Source organism: Vigna unguiculata, chromosome 3, assembly GCF_037176805.1.
Source record: "Vigna unguiculata cultivar grain cowpea cultivar isolate G323 ecotype 2 chromosome 3, ASM3717680v1, whole genome shotgun sequence".
In the NCBI taxonomy this organism is placed as follows: domain Eukaryota; kingdom Viridiplantae; phylum Streptophyta; class Magnoliopsida; order Fabales; family Fabaceae; genus Vigna; species Vigna unguiculata.
In genome coordinates, this window is record NC_140794.1 from 62869987 (window position 1) to 62896377 (window position 26391).

Genomic DNA, 26391 nt, shown 5'->3' on the forward strand with positions numbered 1-26391 from the left:
ATCCTAGTGAACTTTGTTGGATATTCTGTTCCATCCGCTATCGAACCGCTAACGGACCACCTACTAATTTCTAGTCCTACGCACGAAATGTATATACATCGACGTGAGGGGATGTGTTGATAAGACAAATTCATAATATATAAGTGAGGTACAAACTTTCTCACATAAATTTTTTAAGCAATTTTTCATTTTTTTATTTTCTTGTTTCTCTATATTTCAAAATCATTCAATAATAATATCTCAAATTGTAAAGAAAAAATTATCAAAATATTATTATTCTAATAAAATTTCAAAAGCTAAATTAATAATTGATTCCAAGAAATTGAGACGGGTGTGACGTAATGGAAGGGTTGACAAATAGCACACAACCTCTTCGAAGACCCCACATTCTGTTCTAAAAGTGGAGTAGTAGCCGGCCAAACATAAACTTTTTCGAACACAACCACTTATACATTGAGGAATGAAATTATGGTGAATATATATATATAGATGATGTTTCAACTTATACAATGATGTTTTTTCGCTTCATGTTAACTTTTTGTGACTGATCAATGGTTTGAACAACAGTTTTGGGATCAAAATAAAAATCTTAAATTAAGTATTTCTTAATATTTAATCTTTATGCAAAGTTGTTAGAATTCATTTTTCAATATAGAAGATAATATGAGGCAAGTTTTCCTTCTTTCTACACATATACTTCACCCCATCTTCATTTTATAGGTGAATAAAAGATACCAAAAGTTTTTATTTTCTTCACAATCAACAATGCTGACTCGTTCTTGGAGAAAAAGGTTTTAGAAGCTATAAATTCGAGATCGGAAAAACCAAGACTATTTCATCCTTATTAAAATGATAATGATATTTTGATATAAAAAAATCTGATACTATCCTTCTTTTTTTTTTTTTACGAATACAAAAATTCATTTTTATTAGAACCATTTTATCTTTGTAGTAAATTGTTAGTTATCGGTATCAAAGAATTTTTTCCTTATTAAAATCAACCATGGGAAGGACAACTTGACCTACCGACGTAAACAATCATGGCAAAGTGATTTTCTAGTGTTAAATCATATCTGCAATCTGAATAGGATTCATGTATAGTTCTTTTCTTTTCTTTTCTTTATCAATGTCCACTTCATAACTAATTAACTACATAAAAAATAGCCAGAAAGATAAATGCATATATAATTAATATCAACTTGATAATCTAAAAGAATAGAAATATTGACCCGCGTGTTTCACTCAACTTTACATCACCAAGTAGAACAAAACTTGCCTTCACAAATTGTAGGAACAATCATGTAGCGAGAAACTTCATGATCAATTTCCGCAATATACAAAAACTCACTGAATTAATGGCAATCACAATAGTTTGAATGGGATTAACCTAGAACTAAAAAGAAAAAACAAGTGTGTTAGGAGAAATAACAACACACATTAAAGAACATTTTATGTTTGAACTACTTAATCTTTTGTGCTTTTGTTTTATCTTCGATGCAAAAAGAATTAATGTTGGGATTGACTTGAATGACGGGTGAAGGTTGGCTTAGCGAGGTAGTCCTTTAACCTCTCCATCTCTTGTGCTATATCGTGCATGCTTGGTCTAGTTGAAGGGTTGTGCTGAGTGCAGATTAGTCCCAGCTCAATGAGTTCCAGAATAACATCGCTCCACACTTTGTTCTGAGGATTTGGCACACCAAAAGGATAACACCTTTGAAGTGTTTGTTGAACAAAGCTTTGAAGGTGGTGCGGTTGTGTGTATAGTTTCTTAAGCCACTCACTCAAGCTTGACCCTTCATGGCTCACCACTTCTGTGGGGCGTCTTCCTGAAACCATCTCCAACACAAGCACTCCAAAACTGTAAACATCGCCCTCACTTGAAGCATCTTTTCCCATTCCGTACTCTGTGTAATGGAATACAAAACATTTTCTAACATTAAATAGACATAAAAGTACTAAAAAGTAAACTTTAAACCAAACTTAACCCTGTAATACGATTTGTAGGGTAAGGTTTCTATTTCACTTGTATACTATAAAATTGTTTTATCTAATGTGTAACTTCAAACAAAAAGATATTATCATACTTATTTTTAAGTACAGAAAAATTTAAGTACATACCTGGAGCTATGTAACCAACAGACCCACATAGCAAAGCATGTGTTGAACTGAAAGATGAGGTAGTGGTGGATGTGTTCTCGTCACTTTGTACAAGCCTTGAAATTCCAAAATCAGTGACCAAAGCTGTCATATCTTGATCAAGGAGTATATTGCTTGGCTTGAGATCACAATGCACTACTTTCACTGGAGAGTAATGGTGCAGATAGGCCATTCCCTCAGCTACATCACTGCAGATTCTTACTAGTTGAACCACATTCAATCTTTGGCTTGGATATAGGTGACTCTCGAGGCTACCATTTGGCATCAAGGGAAAAACAAGAGCATTAAATTCTGGCCTGCAACAGATTGTTATGATCCTTATTAAATTTCTGTGCCTTATCTTTTTCAGTATTTGACATTCCCTTCTAAAGCTCCTTGAAATCTCACCATGTGTTGTGTCCAACACCTTCACAGCTACCCTTGTATTATCTTGGAGCATTCCTTCGTAGACTTGTCCAAACCGGCCTGAACCAATTAAGCTTGTAGCACTGAACCCTCCAGTGGCTTCTTTAAGTTGTTCATACGTGATTCTTGGGTACTTTACCTCTTTTGCTCCCTCTTCTACATCCTCAAAATCACCTCTGCTAACAATTGAAATTCGTTTTTTCACTCTTGACTTCATTACTATTGGGTACCTAAAAAGTATGCATAGGAGAGGGGTGCCAAATAGTGACACGGGAATTAACAAGAACACCAAATGATAACTACATTTCTTGTGACATTGTTGCATGCCTTTAAACGGGCCACAGAGAGCACCGTTTCCCAGGAAAGAGTCTATGGTGAGATTTGAAAATGCTCCCTTGTTTGACACTTTCCCTGAGAATCTGTTGAAAGAGAAATTAAGTTCCTTCAGAGAGGGAGACAACTGCATGGACTGTGGTATTGCCCCAGTTAACTGATTTGAAGACACGTCAAGTGCTCTAATATAAAGCAATTGGCCTAATGAATAAGGGAGAGGGCCTTCAAAGGAGTTACCAGAGAGGTTGAGATACTCCAGTGCTATGCAACTTTCCAACTGTGGAGGGATGCTGCCAGAGAGGTTATTCATGGATAAATCAATAGCTAGAACCATGTCCATTTTGCTGAGTTTTAGTGGTAAAGACCCATGCAAGTTATTGTTTGATAAATTCAGGTATAGTTTCAAGCTACTCAAGGCTGCAACTTCTGCAGGAATCAACCCAGTTATGTTGTTGTGAGACAAGTCTAAAATCTCCAAATTGACACATTTTCCCAGACTTGGTGGGATTGTTCCAGAAAGCTGGTTGTCATAAAGTAAAAGCCTTCTCAACTGGGGGAGATTTGCAAAACTGTCTGGTATTGGACCAGAAAGCTTGTTTCTTGACAAGTCTAGAAGCCCCAGATGCTGAATGCCACCAAGGGTTGAAGGAATCTCACCAGAAAGTGAATTATTTGACAAGTAAATTCTTTCTAGCCTATTCATATGGCCGAGGCTGGGAGGGATTGATCCATTTAACAGGTTACTAGACATCTTCAAGAAATTCAGGTTGACAAGGTTGGCAATTTGAGGAGGTATAGGGCCATATATGAGATTCTTTTCAAGGTGGAGTTGTTGCAGGCTGGTAGGAAGATCACCAATACTGTGAGGAAGCTTTCCACCAAGATTATTTCCCGCCAATTCAAGTTCTTGAAAGTGAGATAAATTCACCAAGGAGGCAAAGAAAGGTTCAAGGTTGGTATTACCATCATGGCTTGTAAAATTGTTGTATGACAGGTAGAGGAATTGTAGTTGTGGCCAATTACTTACAATCTCAGAAGGAAGCTCTCCACTCAGCATATTCAACCCCAGATCAAGCCATTTTAGCTTGGTGGAGTTTGAAAGAGCTAAAGGAACTTTTCCGACAAGTTTGTTAGACCAGAGTAACAGGAACTTTAGTTCTTTAAGGATGCAATCTTTGTTCAAAGGGATTTGGCCAACTAAGGAATTGTTAGAGAGGTCTACATAACCAAGTGAAGTACTATTGCAGAAGAGAGATGAGGGTATCTCTCCCTCAAGATGATTGCTTCCTAAGTTAAGGTAATCCAAGTTGTGAAGTGAACCAAACTCGGATGGAATGCGACCCTCAAGAAAATTCCCAGACAAACTGAGTTGTCTGAGATGAACCAAATGGCCTATTTCTTTTGGAATCTGACCCACCAAAAAGTTCCCAGAAAGATCAAGAATTTGCAAGGAAGAGATGTTAGCAAGAGCAGGGGAAATAGTGCCTCCTAGAGACCTTCCACTGAGATCAACCTCTACGATCATGTCACTTGCATTGTTGCATCTCACACCCGACCAATCACAAACATGAACACCGGGTGATTTCCAACTATCTAGAGCGTTTTGAGGGTCTGAAACAATGCTTGACATGAACGAAATAAGTGATTTTTTTCCATTCACGATGCCGGCATTTTCTCTCCCAAGAACTGTAGAATGAACAGTGCCCAGAAAGAAAAATAGGAACACTGCTAATCTAAAGAAACCCATCATGAATCAAAGTACTATCTTGTCGTGTCTCTGTCTTAACAGGGAAAAACAATGAAGAAAACGTTGAAAACCAAAGAAAGATATTTGGGGTGACAAACTAGGCTCAACGTGTCTGAATAAAATGGGAGCACTTAATTTAAAGTGAGGATTAGTGATGGAAAAATTGTGACACCATGTGCCTAATTGCCGTTGAAGTAGCAAACGAACGTTTGGTGCCTACGATGTTTGACTTTGAAACTGACGTATAAAGAAATGACACGCCAGCAACGTTAGGGGGTGTCTTGCAATAGTGATGTACATGTGAGCAGAAGAAGCCTAACATTGATATTTTAGTACCGAAGATATGATATGATATAAAAATGCTGTTATGCAGCTTTGGTTGCTAGATTGAGTTGAAGTAGTGGATTATGTGCTGTTTAAAAGGATAAGCTAGGTTAATAGCACGCCATGTGGGGACTGTGCTGACAATGTTGATTTGGTGTTTTTTGGCTGCAGTTATACATCGATACGTCGTTGGATTTCACTGTTATTTGTTTATTTGTTGCGATGGTTGAAGAGTTCCCATGGCAATGCCAATTAACTGGTAAAGGTGGCGGGACGCGGCGACTTGCCTCTCTTCATTACTCTCATGTTAATAATATCTCTTCAAAAAAATATTTAATATTAATAATTATTTAATTGATAATTTGATCTTTGTATTTATATTTGTAAGTATTTTTATTTGTATATTTATTTTTTACTCAATTGAGTCACAATTTCTGATAAATAGAGTCAATTTTGGTCTTTTCTTTAAATTAGCATTGAGGTGATTATACGGTCTAATACAAAGTGATCATGTAATATAATAAAATGCTTAATTAGTAATTTGTTCTTGTATTTTTTTTTCAATTTTTCTTTTGAGTCAATTGAGTTTATATATTCTTTACATGGATCATGGGACAGAATTCAAAAGTCACAATAAGATTCATATGTCCACCTCTTACAATCTTGAATATGTGATGTTGGATCTAAAAAAAGTGATCTTTGATTCGAACGAGGTGAACTTGATGAGATTTTGTTGCAAAAAAAAAAGGAATGAACATGGAAAAGAAGAGGTTTGGACTCATTCACAATCACTTCCTAAGAATGATAACACAAAAAAGACTATATTGTTCCTGTTTAAAAATATAGAAAAAATTAATCATGAACTAAAATATAACGATAACATTATTAATTAAATATTTTATTAGATTAAGACTTGGTCACCTTTCAAATTATTTATTTAATAAATATTAAGATTGGATCGAGTAAAAAACAAATATAATGAAAAAAATAAATCAAACTTCTAAACATAAAAAGTTAAACTACTAATTAAACATTATAATAATTAAATTATTTTTTATAAAAACATATCAATAAAATGTTATAAAAATTTATTTTCACACCATTTTAGAGCAAAACTTCCTACTATTGTGTAAAATATGTAATAAACTTCAAAACAAAAGCTAATAGGAAATATAAATATGAGAAAATAAAAAGCATAAAGTAAGAATTAAGCTTAACCAGATGGCGTGATAAATACTATAAAAATATGAATTAGTGGAAGATGCAAATATTTTCAAAGACCACAAAATTAAATTTAAACAATATATTTATAAATTGGTAGTGATACATAAACATCCCATTTTCTATTCAACACAAGCAAAATACTATTTTTACTTTATAACATAAAATAATTTAAAATGAATCAATTAGAAAATTAAAAAGAAAAACATTTTTTTTATTTGATATTAAAAAGGATATGAAATTGAGAGGTGTATTTGAAAAAGTTTCCTTATAAATATTAGAAGATATTTGTAAAACAGTGCAAAAGCGAAGAAATAAAGTATCAAAGTGTAATGAAATACTTAAAGGAGCGGAACCAATCGTGCGCCTCATTGATATTAAAAGGGTAAAGTTTCCAATTGGATTTGAATCCAGATATAATCACAATACAGTACTCCAATTAATCTTTTTTTTTATGAAATGAATGAAAATATATATATTTTGGTTTAATTTTTAATATAAAATTATAAATTAAACATTTTAATTTATTGATAATAAGTGTGACGCATTTAATTTTCATATTATATCTTACACATATATTGTATTTATTTAAAATAATGTGTTTAAAGTACTAATATATCATAATAATTAGTTCGAATTTTATAACATTACTTTGGATCAATTTTGAAGAATTGATTGGAATAGGTTAAATTTAACAAGCACATGCATCACAAGGATTCAAACCAATTAAAAAAATCTAAAAGCTATAAACTGGGTGGAGGAAACCCATTATTATGCTACTTCAAAAACATTCATCAAATTGTATTTTTAAATTGAAAAAAGAGAGCCGTAGTTGTGTAACTAATATTTGTTTGCGTGTTTTTTTACTCTGACTTTTGGAATTGTTTTTGGCTATAATTTAGGAATTGACTTCGAAAACAACTGAATTTCAGCTAATTTGGAAAAGTATAAGAGAATATATTGTTTTAAAATCAAATTATTCCAATTAGCCTAAAAGTTGGGAATGAAATTAAGAATAGTGTACGAATACTCTCATATATTCTTGTATACAATATTTCAAACTTTTTTACTCTAATTATTATTTACTTTAGGAGAAAAAAATCAGATATAAGATAATTTTTTATAGGAACTTATAAGAAATAAAATAAATATAAATTAATATATAACTAATTTGTATAAACTTCCAATCTAGTTTATTTCGATGGATATTTTATCTTATGCATAAATTAATTTTAGATTATAAAGAAACTCAATTTTTTTTTTACAAGTAGGGGTGGCAAAACGGACCAGCATGGCCCGTCTGTAGTCTGTAAAAAAAGAGTCGGGTCAGGCTGGCCCGTCAAACAGAAATGGCCCAACAATCATAATTTGTCTCATGTAAGACGGGCTAACGGATCGGACTGGCCCGTCTACTTTTTTTCTTTTTTTTCTAATTTTTTTAAAACTTTTTTAATTTGTTTTTAATTTTTTTATTTTTAAAATCTATTTATATTTATATATAAATTATTATTAAATGCATATTTAATCAAATAAAATATTTTAAAATATTTTAATTGATTAGTTAATGTTTTTAATTAGATAAATTAAAATAATTATTAAATTTACACATTAAATTATTGAATTATAACTAATAATTGAAACTTAATTTGTAGGTGTTAATGATTTAAATTATAATACTATTATATATTTACATATTTAAAAAATATAATATAAAAAATTAATCTTTTTAATTACTTTTATTTTATTTAAAATTTTTAAAAACAGGTTAACGGGTTGACTTGTACTTTGGCTCGTCAAGTTGACAAACTGGACGGGACGGACCAAAACGGGTTGACGAGCGGGTTGACGAGTTGAAATCTTCAATCCAATCCGTCCCTTTTAACACAAATTGATGGACTGACTTGTTGGACCTAACCCGTTTTACGAGTATCTAGAAAAAAAGATATCAAAAGATTGTACGAAAGAAATTTTCAATATTATTATTATGGTTAATTTTTTAGGGACTGAATTCCAATATTTTGATTCAGAGTAATGTAGTTCATCCAAAAATTGAGATATTTTCAAAAGTTGGTTTCTAAACATAGGTGATGGTGAGCATTACTTCAAAATAATGTAAATAAATTTATGTAGATTTTAAATTCATATTGAAAAAAAAAAGTAATTTTACTTGAATGGGTAGAAGAATTTGATTAGGAAAAGAGAAAAAAAATTGTGAATGGAGTGGTCAAAAGTAGCAAAGAAAGTAACAGCAGAAATAGCAAAGCAATGTGATCCATTTGAGCCTGTTCATATATGATGTTAGTAAAAATAGCGCAGCTACACCACGTGTTCTTTTTCATGCATTTTCTTTTGCAAACACTTGCATATTTAATTAAAAGAGGAACTCTACCAAACTAAAATACTTATTTTACCGTCCTATGTTTTCAATATATGATCAGGCCATGATCTATTTTCAAATAAAATATATAAAGTCTGTTTTGAATGTCATTTGCAAAGTATTGTTTGAGAAACTCGACAAATCAAAAGACGATTAACTAACATATTACTTGATATTAATTTTTGTATTCGAGAGAGGGTATTCTTTTAAGTTGTATTTATATAGGTACTTTATAGAATTAATTCCTCTTCTAGTTGCTATTTTGATTGAATTTTTTCGTTTCTATTTTAATTGAAAAGTTATAAGTAGGGTTCTATTTTTATTTTTGTTTCGATGAAGTCATAATTGTTTTTTAAAAAGGATTCAAATGGATATTTTTAGTAGCATCTTACGAACGATGTTACAAATATGTTATATATCAGTTTATAATTTTTATTTTTTTTTTAAATATTTGTTATTATCCTTGTGTCAGGTATGTGATACTGATAGTGTTACATATCAATATAATATTAATGTTAAATGTAACATCTCAAATTTATAATATAATATTTTTATTATATAATATATTAAAATTATATCATTCATATTTATATATATATATATATATATATATTACAACAATAAATTACTTACAAATTAAAAATTAATCAATCAATTAACTAAATATATATAATAATAATAATGTTAATAAATAATAATATTATTATTATAGTAATATTAATTAAAATTTATGAATAAAAAATATATAGTAATATTATTTTTATAAAATAAAATTTTATTGAGTTGACAAGTTGTCTCACTCTTTTCGTTTTTATTTTAATTGAAAAATTACAAGTAGGTTTCACTTTTATTTTTGATTCAATGAAATATAAATTTTTGATGAATCGATTCAATTGGGTATTTTCTATTATTACCTTACAATAAACATGACACATGCTACTTTGTAATTTTTTTGATTTTTTTTTTTTGAAATGTTTTATTATTCTCATATCAGGTTTGATAATGTAACATGTGACACATGTTAATGTTAGTGTCAAGTGTCACCTATCAAATTTATAATAAATTTTTTTTAATATATAATATATTAGAAGTGTATCATATTATATATATATATATATATATATATTAAAATAATAAATTATATATAATTAAAAACAAAACAACCAATTAATTAAAAATATACAATAATAATAGTGATAATAAATAAAAATGTTATTATTACAATAATATTAATTAAAATTTATGAATAAAAAATATACGGTAGTATCATTATTATTATAAAATCAGACGAAGAAATAAATAAAAGAAAAAAAAAAGGAAATGAAAGAAACATTAACAAGATAAAAACTAAGTAGTACATTAAGGAGATACATGGAGAAAAAAAAATCTAACCATGTAATGGTTACCATATTTAAAATAAAGAAAAGTAAACAGAAATTTAAACTATATATCTAATTCTTAATTTCAACTAAAAAATATGTTAAACATCTATAATAATAATATATAGAGGAGATTCTCCTTTATGTGTCCACTTTTTAAAATACCGATTTTACCCTTTAAATATAATAATTTATTAAATTTTTAAAAATTGACCGTTATTTTTACAAACTTCTTATAAAATCAGATGTCTCTGCTTCTTCTCTTCTTTCTTATTTATCAAAGGTTATTCTTTTATTTCACTACAAGAAAAACTTGATTTACCTACAGCCAAAATCCGTATGTAACTAACAAAATCCGTAGGTAAAAGAGTATTACCTACGGATTACATACGGACAAAAATCCGTATATAATATGTCGTAGCTAAATTTACATACGGATTTGTCCGTATGTAATTACTTACGAATTATTCTGTAGGTAATTACATACGGATATATCCATATGTAATTACATACGGATATATCCGTATGTAATTACATACGGATCTATCCGTATGTAATTACCTACGGAATAATCCGTATGTAATTACATACGGATATATCTGTATGTAATTACATACAGATATATCTGTATGTAATTACCTACGAAAGAATCGGTATGTAATTACCTGATTGCTACTAAATTGCACAACTTTCATCTTGTATTAGTTTTAATGAAACTGTTTTGTAGAACACTTGTACAAACCTGGACATAATAGTTTATCATAAAAATTCAAAGTATAACTACATAGCAGGGAATATATATAACATCAAAGTTGTTAAATACAATATTCGTACCTAGGTTTTAACAAACAAAGTCAAAGATCCAAAGACAATAAAATACAAAAATCTGAATACAAAAACATGCAGTGATAATATATAATATAAAAAGAAAGTCTACTAATAATCATGATAAGGACGAGGTGAAGTAGGGGCTTCTTCATGATCTTGTTCCACTTGTTGATGTTGCACTTGATTTTCTTGTTCAGCCTGATTCCCTTGCTCAGTATTTGGCTGCTGGAAAATAGTTTGTGCAACCGCTGCTGCTGGAGGTGGCAAATACTGGATGATCGCACCAATAAAATTTTGTATCGTATCAAATTGGGTTTGAAATTGGGAACTCATTTGACGAATGCGCTCTTCACTAGTTGCTAGTCGCGTTTGAAGTTGAATAATCTGCTCTGGATTTACTTGCTGACTAGAAGATGCTTGTGTCTGTTGTATGTAACTATCAACACAATCATCATTAGAATCAACATGTCCAACCCCATACACTCGTCCCTTGTACCTTCCACCTACCGCTTCTAACCAACATATGTTCCTTAGTCTCTCCTCCTCAGCAGGGTCCATGGGTGTGGATTGTGAGACACCAACAGATGCAGTCTCAGATAATGCTTGAGAAAATCTATTTTGAAATTCTTCCTGTTCAAATAAGAAATGCTTGTATTAAAATAGTAAATAATTGAGGTGTCAAACTGTAAAAAACATGGTAGAAACTAACATGTGTCCGCCTAGATCTCTCATCGACAAAATCCCCTGTAGACTTTCGTATGTGCGTTTGTTCAAAGATTTCATCAACATGGACTGCACGACCAAGCTCCTCTGTCTGAAACAAAAAAGTTTATAAATGAAACAATTCTTATTACGTCATACATGAATAGGACATATATAAAGATGTCATACCAAACGAATAGCATGGTCATGCACGCTGATAGATCCCCCCGTGTGCAAACTCCCACCTTTCTCAGATAATCGGTTTTTCTTAGCTGTATCACATTTCTCTCGATACATAGGCATGTTCCATTTCTCCAACAAACTGTTCCAAATAGAATCTCCAATCCAATTAGGCCTCTTACCTTCTCTTCGAGCCTCTTTAAACATCTCTGAAAGTCTATGAGATGCTTTGGAGTGAAAATTTTTTAGAATTCTATCCTCGTCCTCAACCCTCCATGACACCTTTCTCTAAGATTGCAATGAATATAGGTTAAAATTGTATAATAATAAAGTAGAATAGAAATATCAATATGATAAATGAGTATTGAAATTCAAGAGTTTTATACAAGTTTGAAGAAATATTGAAAGTGTAAGAAGAAAAATGGAGCTTCAACTATAAATGATGAGACAAATAAAATCAAGACGTTGCATCTGTGAAATGAATGACATCTTTATGAATGTAAGATCTATTTCAAATGGAGCAAAGTGCATGGAAAATGGAACATGGATGACAAGTACACAAGAAAGGATTTTCACTATCAATCGCATATCATTATTTATTTTTCAAAAATAGGAGACTCACTATTTAATTTGTTGTATCTATTCTCAGATTTTAGTTTTATTTTAGTAAATTATTCACTTTTAGTTGAATCTGAGACTGAAGAATAAATTTGGCATTGTGTTAATTACTCTTTTTACCAAGAAATTGTTCCATTAAAAAAAGGAATCATGATAAAATCACATGCCAATTCACCTTAATAATTTATTCAAAAAAATATTACCAAATCAATGATCGAAACACAAATTTCATTATATTCTATTGTACTTATAAACATTTTTAAAACTGAACTAGTTTTAAAATTTAGCTGATTTAAAACTAGCTATAACATTTAACTAGTTTCAAAACAAAAACTTTTAGATTAAATTGGTCCCTGTCTTAAGATTAAATTGCTTTAAAAGTTTAAAACATATATAATATTTAACTTACAAGTCACTCCATTATTTCTCATATGAACAATATAATGTTAATGACATATACAAATATCTTAACCTAACAATTATTTTGACTATCTACGAAGTTAGCCAATGGGAGATAATTATGAGAGATATTCCAATGTAGACATAAGGTGGTTTTGTAAAATTCAATTAACTTAAAGTTCACTTTTACTTCTGTATAAACTCATTTTTACATCAAATAAAAATATGTAGTACTTGAAAGTTATATTGATCTTTGAAACTAAGATAATTGCTTAAATTTGTAATCCCTTTAATTCCAAAGAACTCAAATATGTAAGATTTGTAAGTTTGAACATGGATGGGGATGATTCTTGTGTTGTGGGTGTGAAGAGTATGTGATGAAGGAAACTATATATCAAGAACCATTAGTAGATAACTGGATTATCTACAACTGTTTTAAGGAAAGAATACTCCTAATTATTTTTCATAAGAAACTTGAGATTTACTCAAATATAAATAAATAAATAAACAAAAAGTAAGAGAATAAAAAATGATTTATTTTTATGTGAAAAAGTGGCCTAAGCACCCAAAATGCCAAAACATTTTGTAAAAGACGAACCTTGCAGGTTCGTAATTTATGTCTTATAATTAACTAAATCAATTGGAATAATTTGGTCACAACAAACTTTTACTTTAAACATGTTAGATAATCATTTTCAATGGCATAAACTATTGATATAGGATATTTATTGATTTTAAACTATTATTTTTAATAGGAAAATTTAGAAAGCCTCTTTAATCACATTTAGCGAATTCTTTCTTTTCTTTCACAATGTTTTAATGACATTATATTAATACTTTTTCTTTCAAGAACTAAAAATATCCAAACATGAATTGCTTTGAAATTCATACGTACTTTTTATCTTCTTATACATTTTCTTATAATCAACTTTCCAAAGGAGAAGTAAAAGTAAAAATATATAATTCTGCTATGGTTTTAAACTGATGTAACCACACCTTAAAAAACCTTTAACCAAAATCAGTTTTTTCAACACTCTTCTAAACTGACAATTGGATCAGTGTCCCAGTAGTTAAACTAACATGTTGAACAAATTTTGAAAACATGGGAAGGAATAGTTACAAGGAAAACATAATAGGTACTAAAGTTGACAGTTACTAACTATCCTAAAAACTTTGAAACTGTCTTTTTGTTTGTCCTTTTACCTTCTGAATTCAAACCACAGAGACAACAAACAAATTTTTTCATATGCACACACACACACACACTCTTCTAACTCAACTCCACACGTGCAAATACAACAATTCTTTTTCGTTTCTTTTATTTTCTCATTCTTGTTCTTGTTCTCTCTCTAAATCATGTTTGATTCTCTCTACAATCCACCCCTTCTTATTATTCTCCTCATCTGCAGATTCCCTCCTCACCCACCCCACAACCCATCTTTTTGCCTTTCTCTTCATTGCTTTCGAAGCCAAGAATCTCTTTGATTCCTCTCTTTCATTTACAAAATGGGTTTATGCAGAAGTAAAAGTGAACTTTAAGTTAATGCACTTTTGACTTGAAGTCACGTTTTAGTGCTAAAATCCTTTTAATAAATGTGTGTGTGAATACTTTCGTGCACATGTTTTATGTATCATTATGTGTTTATAATGAATCTTTATAATCCCAACATGTCCTTAAAGTACTGTGACCTAACCTAATAGAAGAAAGAAAAGAGGTATAGCTCTTAAAGAAATCCATTTAAGTCAGGTTCGTGTCATTGCCTATGAACTGTAAGGTACAACTCTATCTCTTCCATCCATAAACAAATATGATTGCGTGGTTTATATTTCACAAAACTAGAACACAGTCTCAGGAATTTCGAAAAGAAAAAATAGAGATTAAGTTGAAGGAGAATTAGAATGTTGCGTGTTGAAGGGGTGAGGATTGAAGGACCTGAAACCAATAAGCTACAGTGTAGAACTATTGTGTTTAGTTGGAAAAATTGACAAAACCCCTAATACTTTGCACCAGGCACCCCTGTTTTTAAGGGGCAATTAAGAAGTCGAGAACCAGCCTATGACTCGCTGGTTAGCAGAACCAAGGGTAGCCCCTCAAGGGTCCCACCGCCACCAAAACAAGATTACTTACTTCATCACTAACCAAAAACCAAAATAAACCAGTGTGGGTCAACACACAAATAAACTAATAACTTCAGAGATGGAAAACAAACACCCCATGGCATAAAAGTGTGGAAGACAAGGCACAAAATACTTCTTCTTCACCTCAGTTTCTCGTCTATCTCTCACCCCACACTTCCACTAAATCCTAACCCATTTTCTCGTCACAGATTTTTTATTCCTAAACCATTTCAGCTTCCTCCCATAATTCTTATCGAGGGTTTTGAACAAATTAACAATTTTCTTTGCAACTAACATAGACAAATAAAAAGGAAACACTGAAATTATGAAACATACCTTTAGAGCATTGTGAATCTTCCCAAAACGCAGCAACTCGCCTCAATCCCACGGTAGTGCGCTCTATGCCAATTGTAAGAAAGAAAAAAGGGATTTAGGGTTTTAAGAATTTAGGGATTTACGTAGGAATGCAAATTATACTTACCCGTTGAAAGAAGAAGAACGAAATCCAAAAGAAAGGAGACTGAGTGAGTGTTGGAAGTTGGAAGAACAAGCTTCTTCTTCTTTTTTTAGTGAAAGCGGGGTAGTGAGCGTGAGAGAGAGTGGTGATCGTGAGAAAGAGTGGTGACAGTGAGAGTAGTGAATGAAGAAGATTGAATGAAGAAGAAAGATGAAGAGTGGTGAGCGAAAATGAGCAAGGGAGATTAACGAGCGCAAGAGATTTCTTTCTCTGTGGGTGAGTCAGTTCCAATTTTGTAGGGAGGGAGAGTAGTGAGCGCGAGATAGGGTACAAGCATATTTTGGATTTTAATTTTTATTAATTAATTATTTCCAGATCCGTATGTATGATCAGTAGGTAAAAGTTTTTAAAAATTATCTACCACTCTTATACCGTTACATACGGATAATATCCTTCGCAAAATTTCCCGCTCTCACGCGCCAAAATTTCATACGGATTTTACATACGGCAAATCGAGACGAAATTTATTTAGCATTACATACGGAAAAATCCGTATGTAAATGATTTTTCAGATCCATATGTAAAATCTGTATGTAACAACTAACTTACGTACGGATCCATATCCGTATGTAATTATCTGTAGGTAATTCACATTTTTCTTGTAGTGTTTGTTCTGATATATTTCACTTTATTTTTAATAAATATAATTTTAATATATATATATATATATATATATATATATATATATATTTAAAAAATACATACACAAATGTGCGATAACGCCTTTGTTACGCTAGTGTTTATTAATTGCATTTCATTAAATAAAATAAATTTATCAACTTTCAACTCTTTTAAAATCTGAATTTTGCATCAAAGTTTGTTTATATTGATTTTTGTTACATATACTTTAATATTGTTATTTTATTTGAATTTATATTTTAAATAATTTTATAATAATTTAAAACAAATATTTAAAATTTAAAAACAATTTTAAATAAAGTTGTATATGAAATATAAATTAATATAACTTTAATTTTGTTAAAAATATCAATTTGAATAAAATATTAGTATAATATTATAAAAATTAAATTTTGTTTTAATTTAGAGAGAGACAAAATTGTTAAATTAAAACTAGATTTAAATAAAATTAAAACAAAGAGATCGAATTTAGACAAAAATTTGATATGTGTCGTGAAAGTGATATGTAATACGTGACACTGTCACTGTCACATGATACGATATCAGTTTGACATAAATAACAAAATTTTAAAATTTTCTAAACATAAATAAAAAACAAAAAAATGAAAAATCACAACACGTGACGTATATTTTAACATCATTAGTATAATACTAAAAAGAAAGATCTGATTGCAACCAAATTTTCAAAATAAAAACTAAATTAAGATAAATTAAAAAAACAAATTGATATTTCCCAACAAACATATAATTTAACTTATTATAAAATTATTAAATAATTTTAAAATATAAAATATATAATATTTTTTTATAACTATTAACAGAAAGACGGAAGAAAATATAAAATATTTAAAATATTGAAATAAAATAATGAAATATGATTTTGTAAGTAAATAAATGTGATCTTGGAGACATAAAAATAAATTTTTATTTTATTTTATTGAGTAATAGAGAGTTAGTAAAAGAAATGTTAGTTATAACACATTATTAATGGGTCCTATAAATTTTAATACATTGCCGTAAAATTTAAGCATCATCATATTTAAAAGGTATAAATATATATTTGGTATCCAAACTTTTTCGGAAAGTTCAATGTGGTACCCGAACTTTAGGAATGTTCAATTTGGTACCCAAATTTTCTAAAGAGGTTCAATTTGGTCCTCTCCGTTAAGTTGGAGTTAACACCGTGTCCGTACAGGACACGTGTCAAGCCATGAAATTTTTATTTTTTTTTAATTTTTTTTTCAAAAAATTAATTTTTTTTTTCAAAAAATTTTAAAAACTGCCACGTGTCAGTTTATCATCGTGCCACGTGGCAGCTTACAAGCATGACACGTGGCAGTGTAATAGTTGTTTTCAATTTAGTACCCAATTTTTTAAAATCATTCAATTTCGTCATCTTCCATTTGAGACCAAATTAGTAAATAAGCTTAATTACAACCTATATATACATGTTATAATAACTTTTTATAATATATATACATCAAATCATTTCACCTAAATACTTAAATTATTTTATTTTTTTCATTTTAACCTTTGTAATTTTTTATACATGAAATTTTTTACACTTGTAAAAAATAAAATAATTTGAATATTTAGGTGTAGTGATCTGATGTATAAATTCAAAACAATTATTTTAACATGTTTATATAAATTATAATTAAGTTTATTTACTAATTTGGTCTAAAATAGGAAAGGACAAAATTAGATCATTTTAAAAAATTTGGGTACTAAATTGAACCAAAAATTTAAATTGGGATACTAAATTGAAAACAACTATTATACTGTCACATGTCATGCTTGTAAGCTGCCACGTGGCACGATGATAAACTGACACGTGGCAGTTTTTAAAATTTTTTGAAAAAAAAAAATAATTTTTTGAGAAAAAAAATTATTTTTTTGAGAAAAAATTAGAAAAAAAATAAAAATTTCATGGCTTGACACGGTGTTAACTCCAACTTAACGGAGAGGAACAAATTGAACCTCTTAAGAAAATTAGGTACCAAATGTGTATTTATACCTATTTAAAAGGAAACAAAAGAAAATCTTGAAAAAGGCAAAAAAAAAAAAAATAGAACACAAAGGGAAGGGTTTAAGAAAGGTTTGATGTTCTTGCCATTCTTGTAACATTGTCTGCACTATTCAGACATTGGCTTCAATGGGGTTTGCAACTTTCTTTCCCACCCCTCTCCCTCACAGGGGAACCCCACCAACAAAATCTCAATCACTTAACCCCTTTTTTCCTTCCTCTTTTATTCCAGTAACAATCAAACCCTCAAGATCTCAATTTCATATTCTCTTTGATTCATTCAACCACAATTTCGTCCAAGAACTCGAAAATTGTCACGAACCAGTTAATGGGGTTTATCAAACCGAGTCCCCTGACCCACCCCAGAGGGTATTCATCCAAGACTCACCTTGGATTTTGAACGACTTGTTGATGAAGGATATTGAGGAGGAGAAGCACAATTTGCTGAGGAGGAGGCAGATTCAAATGGAGACCGAAGCGTTGGAGAATATGGTGGAGGAGTACAGAGAGATAGAGAGACAAATGCGTGAGAAGAATCTGATTCCCAATTTGCCTCACGTAAAGGCTCTATTTTTGGGGTGGTTTGACCCTCTCAAAGAGGCCATAGAGGCAGAGCAGAAGTCAAAAAGGACGAAGAAGCACAAAGCGGCATTTGCACCCCACATTGATTCATTGCCTGCGGCAAAATTGGCTGTAATTGTCATGCACAAGCTGATGGCTTTGGTGAGTATGGAGTATCATCATGCTGGTTGTGTTCTCCTTGTGGATGCTGCTGTTCAGATTGGTATGGCTGTGGAACAGGAGGTACATCATATGACAACTTCCTCTTTATTGGTTTATCAATTGAAGGGAGGTGTTATTTCTGGCCAAGAAAGCGGTAAAGAGTGTGTTGGATTGAGATTTGAATTTTTAAAAGACTATTTTGGCATTTTTTTTTTTAGGATTTTATGTAAAAATGCAACTGTTTTGTAAGAATTGTTTTGAATGACTGTTATAATCAATACTTGGTAGTTAATATTTTAATGGACTTTATCATAACAATTGGCAAGATTTTAAAATGAATTTTATGGCTATTAATATCAAACAGACAATCTATATGTTATAAGAAAAAAAATATTAATAAGGGTTGTTATATAAAAAAGAATACAAAATAGTGGGTGATTATAAAATATATGTGTGATTTTTAATGTTTTCTACTGTTGAAGTGTGTGAGTTACTTTTAGCATTAATAGTTTGTTTCTGTTTATTTTTAATTTTAAAATATAACTAAAGGTACGATAGAAATATGAAATGTGTAATGTGTTGTGATGTTGTGATGATTTATTATGCGTTTGTGATGTTGAAGTGTGAGGAGTTACTTTTAACATTTAGATAGTTGATTTCCATTCTTCTTCTTTTCTCCTTTTTTATTTTTTATTTTTTATTTTTAAAGTATATTTAACGTTAGAATAAAAGTATAAAATGTGTACAGTTAAAGGAAGAATCTTGTTATAGATTATAGATTATAGATAGTGTTGTTAGTAGGATATTAAGTGTACTACTATAAGCTGTTAGAAGTTGTTTTTCAAGTAATAGTATTTGAGAAGACTTCTTATATCTTTAAATAAACATTCAAAATTAAAATCATTTCAACCCCATTTTTGCAGAACATGTTTTGGCTTTGAACATTGTATCTAAGTCAAAAAAGCTCACCACCACCCCGAACAGGACCTTTGTTTCTGCTGGTTTTGTGGTCCGCGTGTAAGTTTTAGGGGACCCTAACGAGTTTTGCTTTAACATTAAAATTTAATTTATTTGGGTTTATTTTAGTGTGTTGATTTTTTTTTATCACCTAGTGAGATAATAAGGCTTTGTTGTTGTTATATTATTGCTATTGCTTGTATCGTTTTTAAATTGAAAATGGGGAAATGGGTGAGTTTTACTTCATCATGGGTGCCAAACTTTATGACTACTTGCCTCCGGTTAGGACATAGAATAGTGAAATGATATGTGGCGAGGGACTTCCAAATGGCCAATTGGCACGTTTACAACCTGTTGCAATATCTTAGTAGTTAATCAGTGGTTTTTCTGTTGCATTTTGTATGGTACCGTGCACTGAAGTTTCCAGTAAAGTTGTCTGGACCCTTAGTCTCTGATTGCGTGTTTTGTGACTTTTTTGTTACTGTTTTCACTTGAAGTTTCTGGCATTGGGAATAAAAGTGAAATGAGTTGTTCTGATGATCCAACACTTTACCCTTTGTTTGGGTTGCCGCTCTAAGTACTTTTGCTAAAGGAAAGCATGTGTGTGTATCTCTTTGCTTTTTAGAAGCTTCCCACCAGAAATCCCAACATGCTATTAGTAATATGTGATAGTGATTGAGGTTCAATCCTTTAATTACTACTTTTGGATTGTACCTAGTCCAGGGAGCTCTTTGTCAAGGAATTCTCACATCCAATTTTACTGTTGGGGGAGGGAAGGTACTAGTGGGAGTTTTGTGTCATTGAAGTTTCCTTCTGTGCTCATGCCACTTTTATTGGTTGTTGTTGCTGTAATATAGCATTAATAGCAATGTGAGATAATTGCACTCTTTCTACTTGTTCACTTCGGTTATAAATTACATATTTGTTTTGGTTATCTTATTGGTTGAACTTTAGGTTAGGATTCATAACTTCCTGGAAAAGACTAGAACTCGCAAGAGTAAGAAAACAGAGGCTGACCGTGAAGACTGTACGGATAATGATACACAAAAATTAAGGAAACATGTAAATGGTTTGATTAAAAGAAGAAGACTTAAACAGGTTCAGATGCTATTGAAAGAGGAAGAATGTGGCCCTTGGGGGCGTGATACCCAAGCTAAGGTTCGTTTTAATGTTTGAGTGTAATTATCTTTGACTTTATTGTTTTAATTGGAACTAATGTGAACTCTATGAATCTCTGCAGCTGGGATGTCGATTAATAGATTTATTAATTCAAACAGCATTTGTACACTCTCCAATTAATCAGTCTGCTGACACTCCACCTGATATTCGACCAGCATTCAGGCATAGATTTAAAGTTATATCAAGGAATCCAGAGTGAGGCTTCACCCTTTTCTAGAGAAATTAAATCAATACAATGATTGGTTTAACAGTTTAATCCTTAGTAACTAAATACTCTATCAGATCAGAGAAAGTAGCGATTGGCTGCTTTTTTGAATATTGTGCTGCTTTTAATCAATAATTATTAGTTTAGGATTCTCACTGACAAGCAGAAACTATAAGGTATTGTGATAGAGTAGGATTGTTTCTTTACTTAAGGAAAATGAGAGGATAAAAATCTCATATTTTGAAGAGGGACTCATATTTCACGTGTATGTCAATGATAGATCTTTTAAAGTGTGAACAACAAAATATCTCTAAAGATAGTTTAATGATTTGATGAAAATAGCTTTATCCGTGTGTTTTTATTGTTATATTTTGAATATCTGTTTGATATTTGTAGGCAAAAGATTTTGAAGAATTATGGTGTTATAGAATGTGATCCCTTAATCCTTGCTGGGATGGATAAATCTGTAAGTTGAGAGATCTATCCCCCACCCTCCTGATCTGTTTTAACAATAACTTGAAGATGAATTTGTCCTACTGAGCTGTAAAGGTTTTCATTTTACTGAGCATGAAAGCAAAGCAAATTAATAATTGTGTATAACAATATTTCACTATCCTGCTGTACATTAGTTTTTGAACTTGTTATTAGCCTAGAGAACTTTGTATTCAGATGGAGGTACAGAAGGGCCTTAACACCTGGATTCTTATTGCATTGTGTAAACTTCATGGTGAAGATTTTTGTGCTTTAAAGGACTTTATCTTTTCCTGTTACTCCTAGATAAAAGCATGAAGTTTGTTTTTTTTTTTTTCGTGAAATCATTGAACATTTACATTACTTCTAACATGTTCTTCTGTGTGTTATTTGTAAATCTATTTTCTTTTAAGCATGTTAGTAAGGGGTTATTCTTTCAAAAAGAAGAGGACAGCTCATGAGCATACTGTATTTTAATCTGTTTTTTTTTTTTTTTATTTATTTATTTATTAATCTATGCATTTGTTTTGTGCAGGTTAAGCATATGTTAATGCCTTACATGCCAATGCTAGTACCTCCAAAAAAGTGGAAAGGGTATGGCACATGGAATGGCTCATACTAGTATTTCGTGTTGAAATATCTGATTGGTTAGATTTAATGAGACTTGGCTTGAGTTATTGTGCCATGTTTAAACCCTTCTCAAAGCTGGAGAGAGGTGGACGTTGAGCCTAAGAACACAACATAATATGTTTCCAATGATGAGTACATGGAGTTCTTGCACTTCAGGGCATCATCCTTAGCCACAGTTTCTCATACTTGTAATTCTGTGCTGTCTCTCTCAATCCTCGTTTCTTGACCATTTGATTATGGATTCTTGTGCTTCTAATCTTGTACTTGGTAATCCTTTTCTTAACTCTAAATCATCCCAACTTAAAACTCCTCATCATATTACTTTGTAGGTTGTCAAAAGCTAAAGCTAGTGACATTGGTCATTCACTCTTCTATCTTTATCTCCTGATTATGTTCTTGTCTCTAGTTACATTTTTAATTTGATTTCTGCTAGTCCTCCAACTCGTAGTCAAAATTATTATATAGCCTTCACTTCTGATTCTATTTTTATATGGAATAGGCATATAAGTCGACAATTGGTACATAATATGAATCACGTGGGATTTATTACCTCCAGTCTTCATCATCAGTTGGATGCACCAGTACAAGGTCTCCTAATCTTCTTTGTTGTTGGTTGAGTCAGTCTAAAAAATTTAAAGAAAAGGATTCCTCATCAATCTTATTTGTAGTACTATCTTGTCAGCTAGAAAAACATGTATGTTCTTGTTATCCTTGCAGTGTCTAGTCACAAACTATGCTCCTTTTGCTGTTATTCACTCTAATGTACGATGTCAAGGTTCTGTCACTTGTTTTAAGACAGGTTTTTTGTAACCATTATTGGTGACTTTTCCATTTGTATGTGGATTTTTATCACAATTATATGGTATAATTAAAAATTTCTTTAAAATAATTCTAAATCGGTTTGATTGTTCTCTTTATATTCTACGTAGTGATAATGCAAAAAAAAATCTTCAGCTCCTTGTATTTCTTGTATGGTCAATAGTGGATTAATACTTGTGTCCCTGTCACCTCAGTAAAATGGTATTATTAATATAAACAGTTATATTATGGAAATTGCATGTACTCTACTTATGATTACTATTTCGCCTTTGAAGTTTTGGGCAATATTGTCCTTATTTCATTTTTTAATAAGCAAAATGTTATTTCCCCTAATCAAGACAAGGTGCATCATTCTGTATTGTTTCCTGATGAATCCCTGGTTTATATTCCTCCTCATGATTTTGGCTCCACTTGCTCTGTTCTTGATCTTAGTCTAAGACTTGACAAACTATTTTGCTTGTGTTGTGAAGCATGTTTTCCTTGGCTATTCTAGAGTTTAGAAGAGGTATCAATGTCAGTGTCCTTCTGCGCATCATTTTTTCATGTTAGAAAATATCAATTCCTTTGAAGGTATTCCTTTTCTGCTTCTCAAGCACTACTTATTATTTGTCTCACTTCAATTGTCCATCTACTTTTGTCTTGGATAGGTCAACTCCATTATATTCATAAAGGCCTCCTACTTAGAGGTGTCAATTTGGCCCCTAACCCATGAGCTAGCCCTGGCCCACTCTTCATAAAGCTACCTTTTAGGGGGCCCTCAAATGAGGGGGCCAAAAAAAAGCCTCAGCCCCCAAAGCCCCTCTCTAGTGAGTTAGGGCTAGGGCTAAGGTGGGTTAGGCCCCCCAAATGACATTAAGCCAGAGTCAAAGATCAAGTTGAGCGACCCGGACGAGTCTGAAGACCCAAACAGTCCCGACGAGCCAAACATGTACAATCACCCGGACGAGATCGACTACCTGGACGGGCCTAACGGTTTGGACAAGACAAATGATCTGGACGGGCTCGACAATCCAGACAGGTACGACGACCTGAATAGGCCCAACGATCAGACGGGCTCGACGAACGGGACGGGCCCGATGACCTGAACAGGCACGACGACCCGAACTTGCCCGACAACTCGGACGGGACCGACGACCCGAATAGGCTCGACGACCTGGACGTGCTCGAAGACCAGGACGAGCCCGATAACCTAGACGAAACCGACTACCCGGACGAGCCCGACGGTTTGGACAGGCTGTTGATCCGGACGGGTCCGACGACCCAAATGGGCCCAACGATCCAAATGGCCTGACGACCAGGATGGGCCTGATGACCTGAACAGGCCAGACAACCTCGACGATCCAGATAGACTTGATGACCCGGACGGGCCTGACGATCCAGATAGGCTCGACGACCAGGACTGACATGACCACCCAGACGGGCCCGACGACCTGGACGTGATCGACGACAAGGACGAGACCGACGACCCAAATGTGCTCGACGACCCGAACATGTTCGACAACCCAGACGAGTCAGCTACACGAATGGGCCCGACGACCCGGATGGACCCGATGTCCCGAACAGACACGATGACCTTTTCGTGCTCGACGATCTAGACGGACCCGACCCAACGACCCGGATGGATCCGATGACCTGGACGGACCCGAAGACCCGGACGTGCTTGACGATCCAGACGGTCCTTACGACCCGAACATGCTCGACGACTTGGATGGGTTTGCGACACCGGTGGGCCCAATGACCCAGACAGGCCCAACGACTCGAACGGTCTCGACGACCTGGACAGGTTTGACGACTCGAACAGGCCCGACGGGCCCGACGATCCAAACGGATCATTGGACCCGTTGGGTTCGGCTGGGTCGTCGGTCCCGTCCGGATCATTGGGCCCGTCCGGGTCGTCGGGCTTGTCTGGGTCGTAAGGCCCGTACGGGTCCTCGGTCTCGTCCGAGTCGTAGGGTTAGTCTGTGTTGTCGGGTCCGTCCGGGTCATCAGGCCTATTAGGATTGTCAGACCCGTCCGGGTCGTCAGGCCCGTTCGTGTCATCGGGCCTGTTTGGATCGTCGGGCCTGTCTGGGTCATCGGGCCCTTCTGGTTCGTTTGTTCTGTCCTGATCGTCGGGGCCAACTGTATAGTCGTGCCCAATCAGATCGTCGAGCGTGATCGGGTTGTCTGGCGCATTTGGGTCGTCGGACCCGTTCGGGTCGTTGAACCCGCTTGGGTCGTCGAGCCCATCTGGGTCATTGTGCTTGTTGGGGTCGTCGGGTAGGTCCGGGTCGTTGGGCCTATTCGGATCGTCGTGCTTGCCTCGGTTGTTGGGCCTATTCCACACATAATAATTTATTTTAAAAAATAATATATTTTTCATGTTGAAGATGAAAGTCCATGGGTTGGCCCTGACCCACAGGGCTTTTGTAGGATTTTTGACCCTGTGGGCTTCTTTGATGGGGGCTTTTTTTTTTAATGTAGGCTTTTTTGGCCCTAGCCCACATGGGTCAGGGCCAAGCCCTGTGTGCTGGGCCAAATTGACACCTCTACTCCTACTCCTTGTCTCTTGATAATTCATGAGTGTCGTTTGTGTCATGTCTTTGTTGACACATCTCCCGCAAGAGTTCAGTTGACTTGGCTTTTGTCCCAACCTTCTACTGTGGATTTTCTGGAGTTATTAACTGATCCTTGCATTGCAGTTTATAAAGGTATCCATTTCTCTTCTATTTATGATTTCCCTAGTTCATCACTATTTTTCTCCTCTGCACTATACCTGTGTCTTCATTCTTTCTTATGTCACTGTTCCTAAGTCTCTACTGCTCTTTTTCATCCAGGTTGGCAATAGACTATGATTGATTAGATTACAATTTTAGGCTCCAGCCAAATGTGGACCCTTATTCATTCTCCTCCTGGAATTTGTACCGATTGATGCCACTGGGTCTATGTTGTAAAAGTTGGTCTAGACAGGGTAATTGATAGGATGAAAGCTCATTTGGTGGCTAAAATCTATACCCAAATGTTTTCCCTTGATTATAATGACACTCCATGTGGCTAAAATGACCTGTATTAATTTCTTTCTTTCTATGGAAGCCATGTGACTCTGATAATTGTACCAGTTAGATCTAAAAATGTCTTTAATGGAAACTTAGAATAGGTAATGGAACAGCCTAATGGTTTTGTTGCCCAGGGAAATCCCATGGATGTACATTGTCTTTACAAGGTTTTATAAAATTTAGTCCAGTTGTCTAGCATTTTGCCCTGATTTGGAGGGCAGTAGACTACTCCATTTTTATGTGTGCTCCTCTAACCAATATTTTTATTTGGTTGTTTATGTTCATATAGTCATTTTCAAACTGAAACAATACCGACTGTATCTTTTTCAAACAAAAGATCTAGGTTGGTTGAGGTACTTTCTTGGGATATAGGTAGCTTAGTAAAAGGCAGGAATTGCTATA

At 33.0% G+C, this 26391-nt stretch overlaps 3 protein-coding genes across 4 annotated transcripts in view; 1 reads left to right on the forward strand and 2 right to left on the reverse strand.

The window, feature by feature from the left end:
• Positions 1-1234: 1234 nt before the first annotated feature.
• On the reverse strand, positions 1235-5023 carry LOC114176920 (Leucine-rich receptor-like protein kinase family protein). Its single transcript, XM_028062123.2, has 2 exons — positions 2119-5023; positions 1235-1904 (listed from the first exon to the last, which is right to left on the reverse strand). The coding sequence occupies exons 1-2, from the start codon at positions 4643-4645 to the stop codon at positions 1507-1509; spliced, it is 2925 nt and encodes a 974-aa protein (XP_027917924.1). The 5' UTR covers positions 4646-5023; the 3' UTR covers positions 1235-1506.
• A 5635-nt stretch (positions 5024-10658) lies between these two features.
• LOC146888001 (uncharacterized) lies at positions 10659-15566 on the reverse strand. The gene is made up of 5 exons (XM_085670240.1): positions 15270-15566; positions 15125-15187; positions 11663-11941; positions 11481-11585; positions 10659-11401 (listed from the first exon to the last, which is right to left on the reverse strand). Exons 3-5 carry the CDS (start codon positions 11858-11860, stop codon positions 10880-10882), a joined length of 825 nt encoding a protein of 274 aa, XP_085526366.1. The 5' UTR covers positions 11861-11941; positions 15125-15187; positions 15270-15566; the 3' UTR covers positions 10659-10879.
• Positions 15567-18035: 2469 nt separating this feature from the next.
• Positions 18036-26391, forward strand: part of SCA3 (DNA/RNA polymerases superfamily protein) — a 30053-nt gene continuing 21697 nt past the window's right edge. Inside the window, exons 1-5 of one of the 2 annotated variants that reach the window (XM_028063348.2) lie at positions 18036-18774; positions 20605-20808; positions 20891-21024; positions 21431-21500; positions 22041-22099. In XM_028063348.2, the coding sequence (XP_027919149.1) occupies positions 18100-18774; positions 20605-20808; positions 20891-21024; positions 21431-21500; positions 22041-22099 (1142 nt within the window). In that variant the 5' untranslated portion in view covers positions 18036-18099. The remainder of the gene's footprint in view (positions 18775-20604; positions 20809-20890; positions 21025-21430; positions 21501-22040; positions 22100-26391) is intronic. The other variant, XM_028063347.2, reaches the window with a different exon arrangement.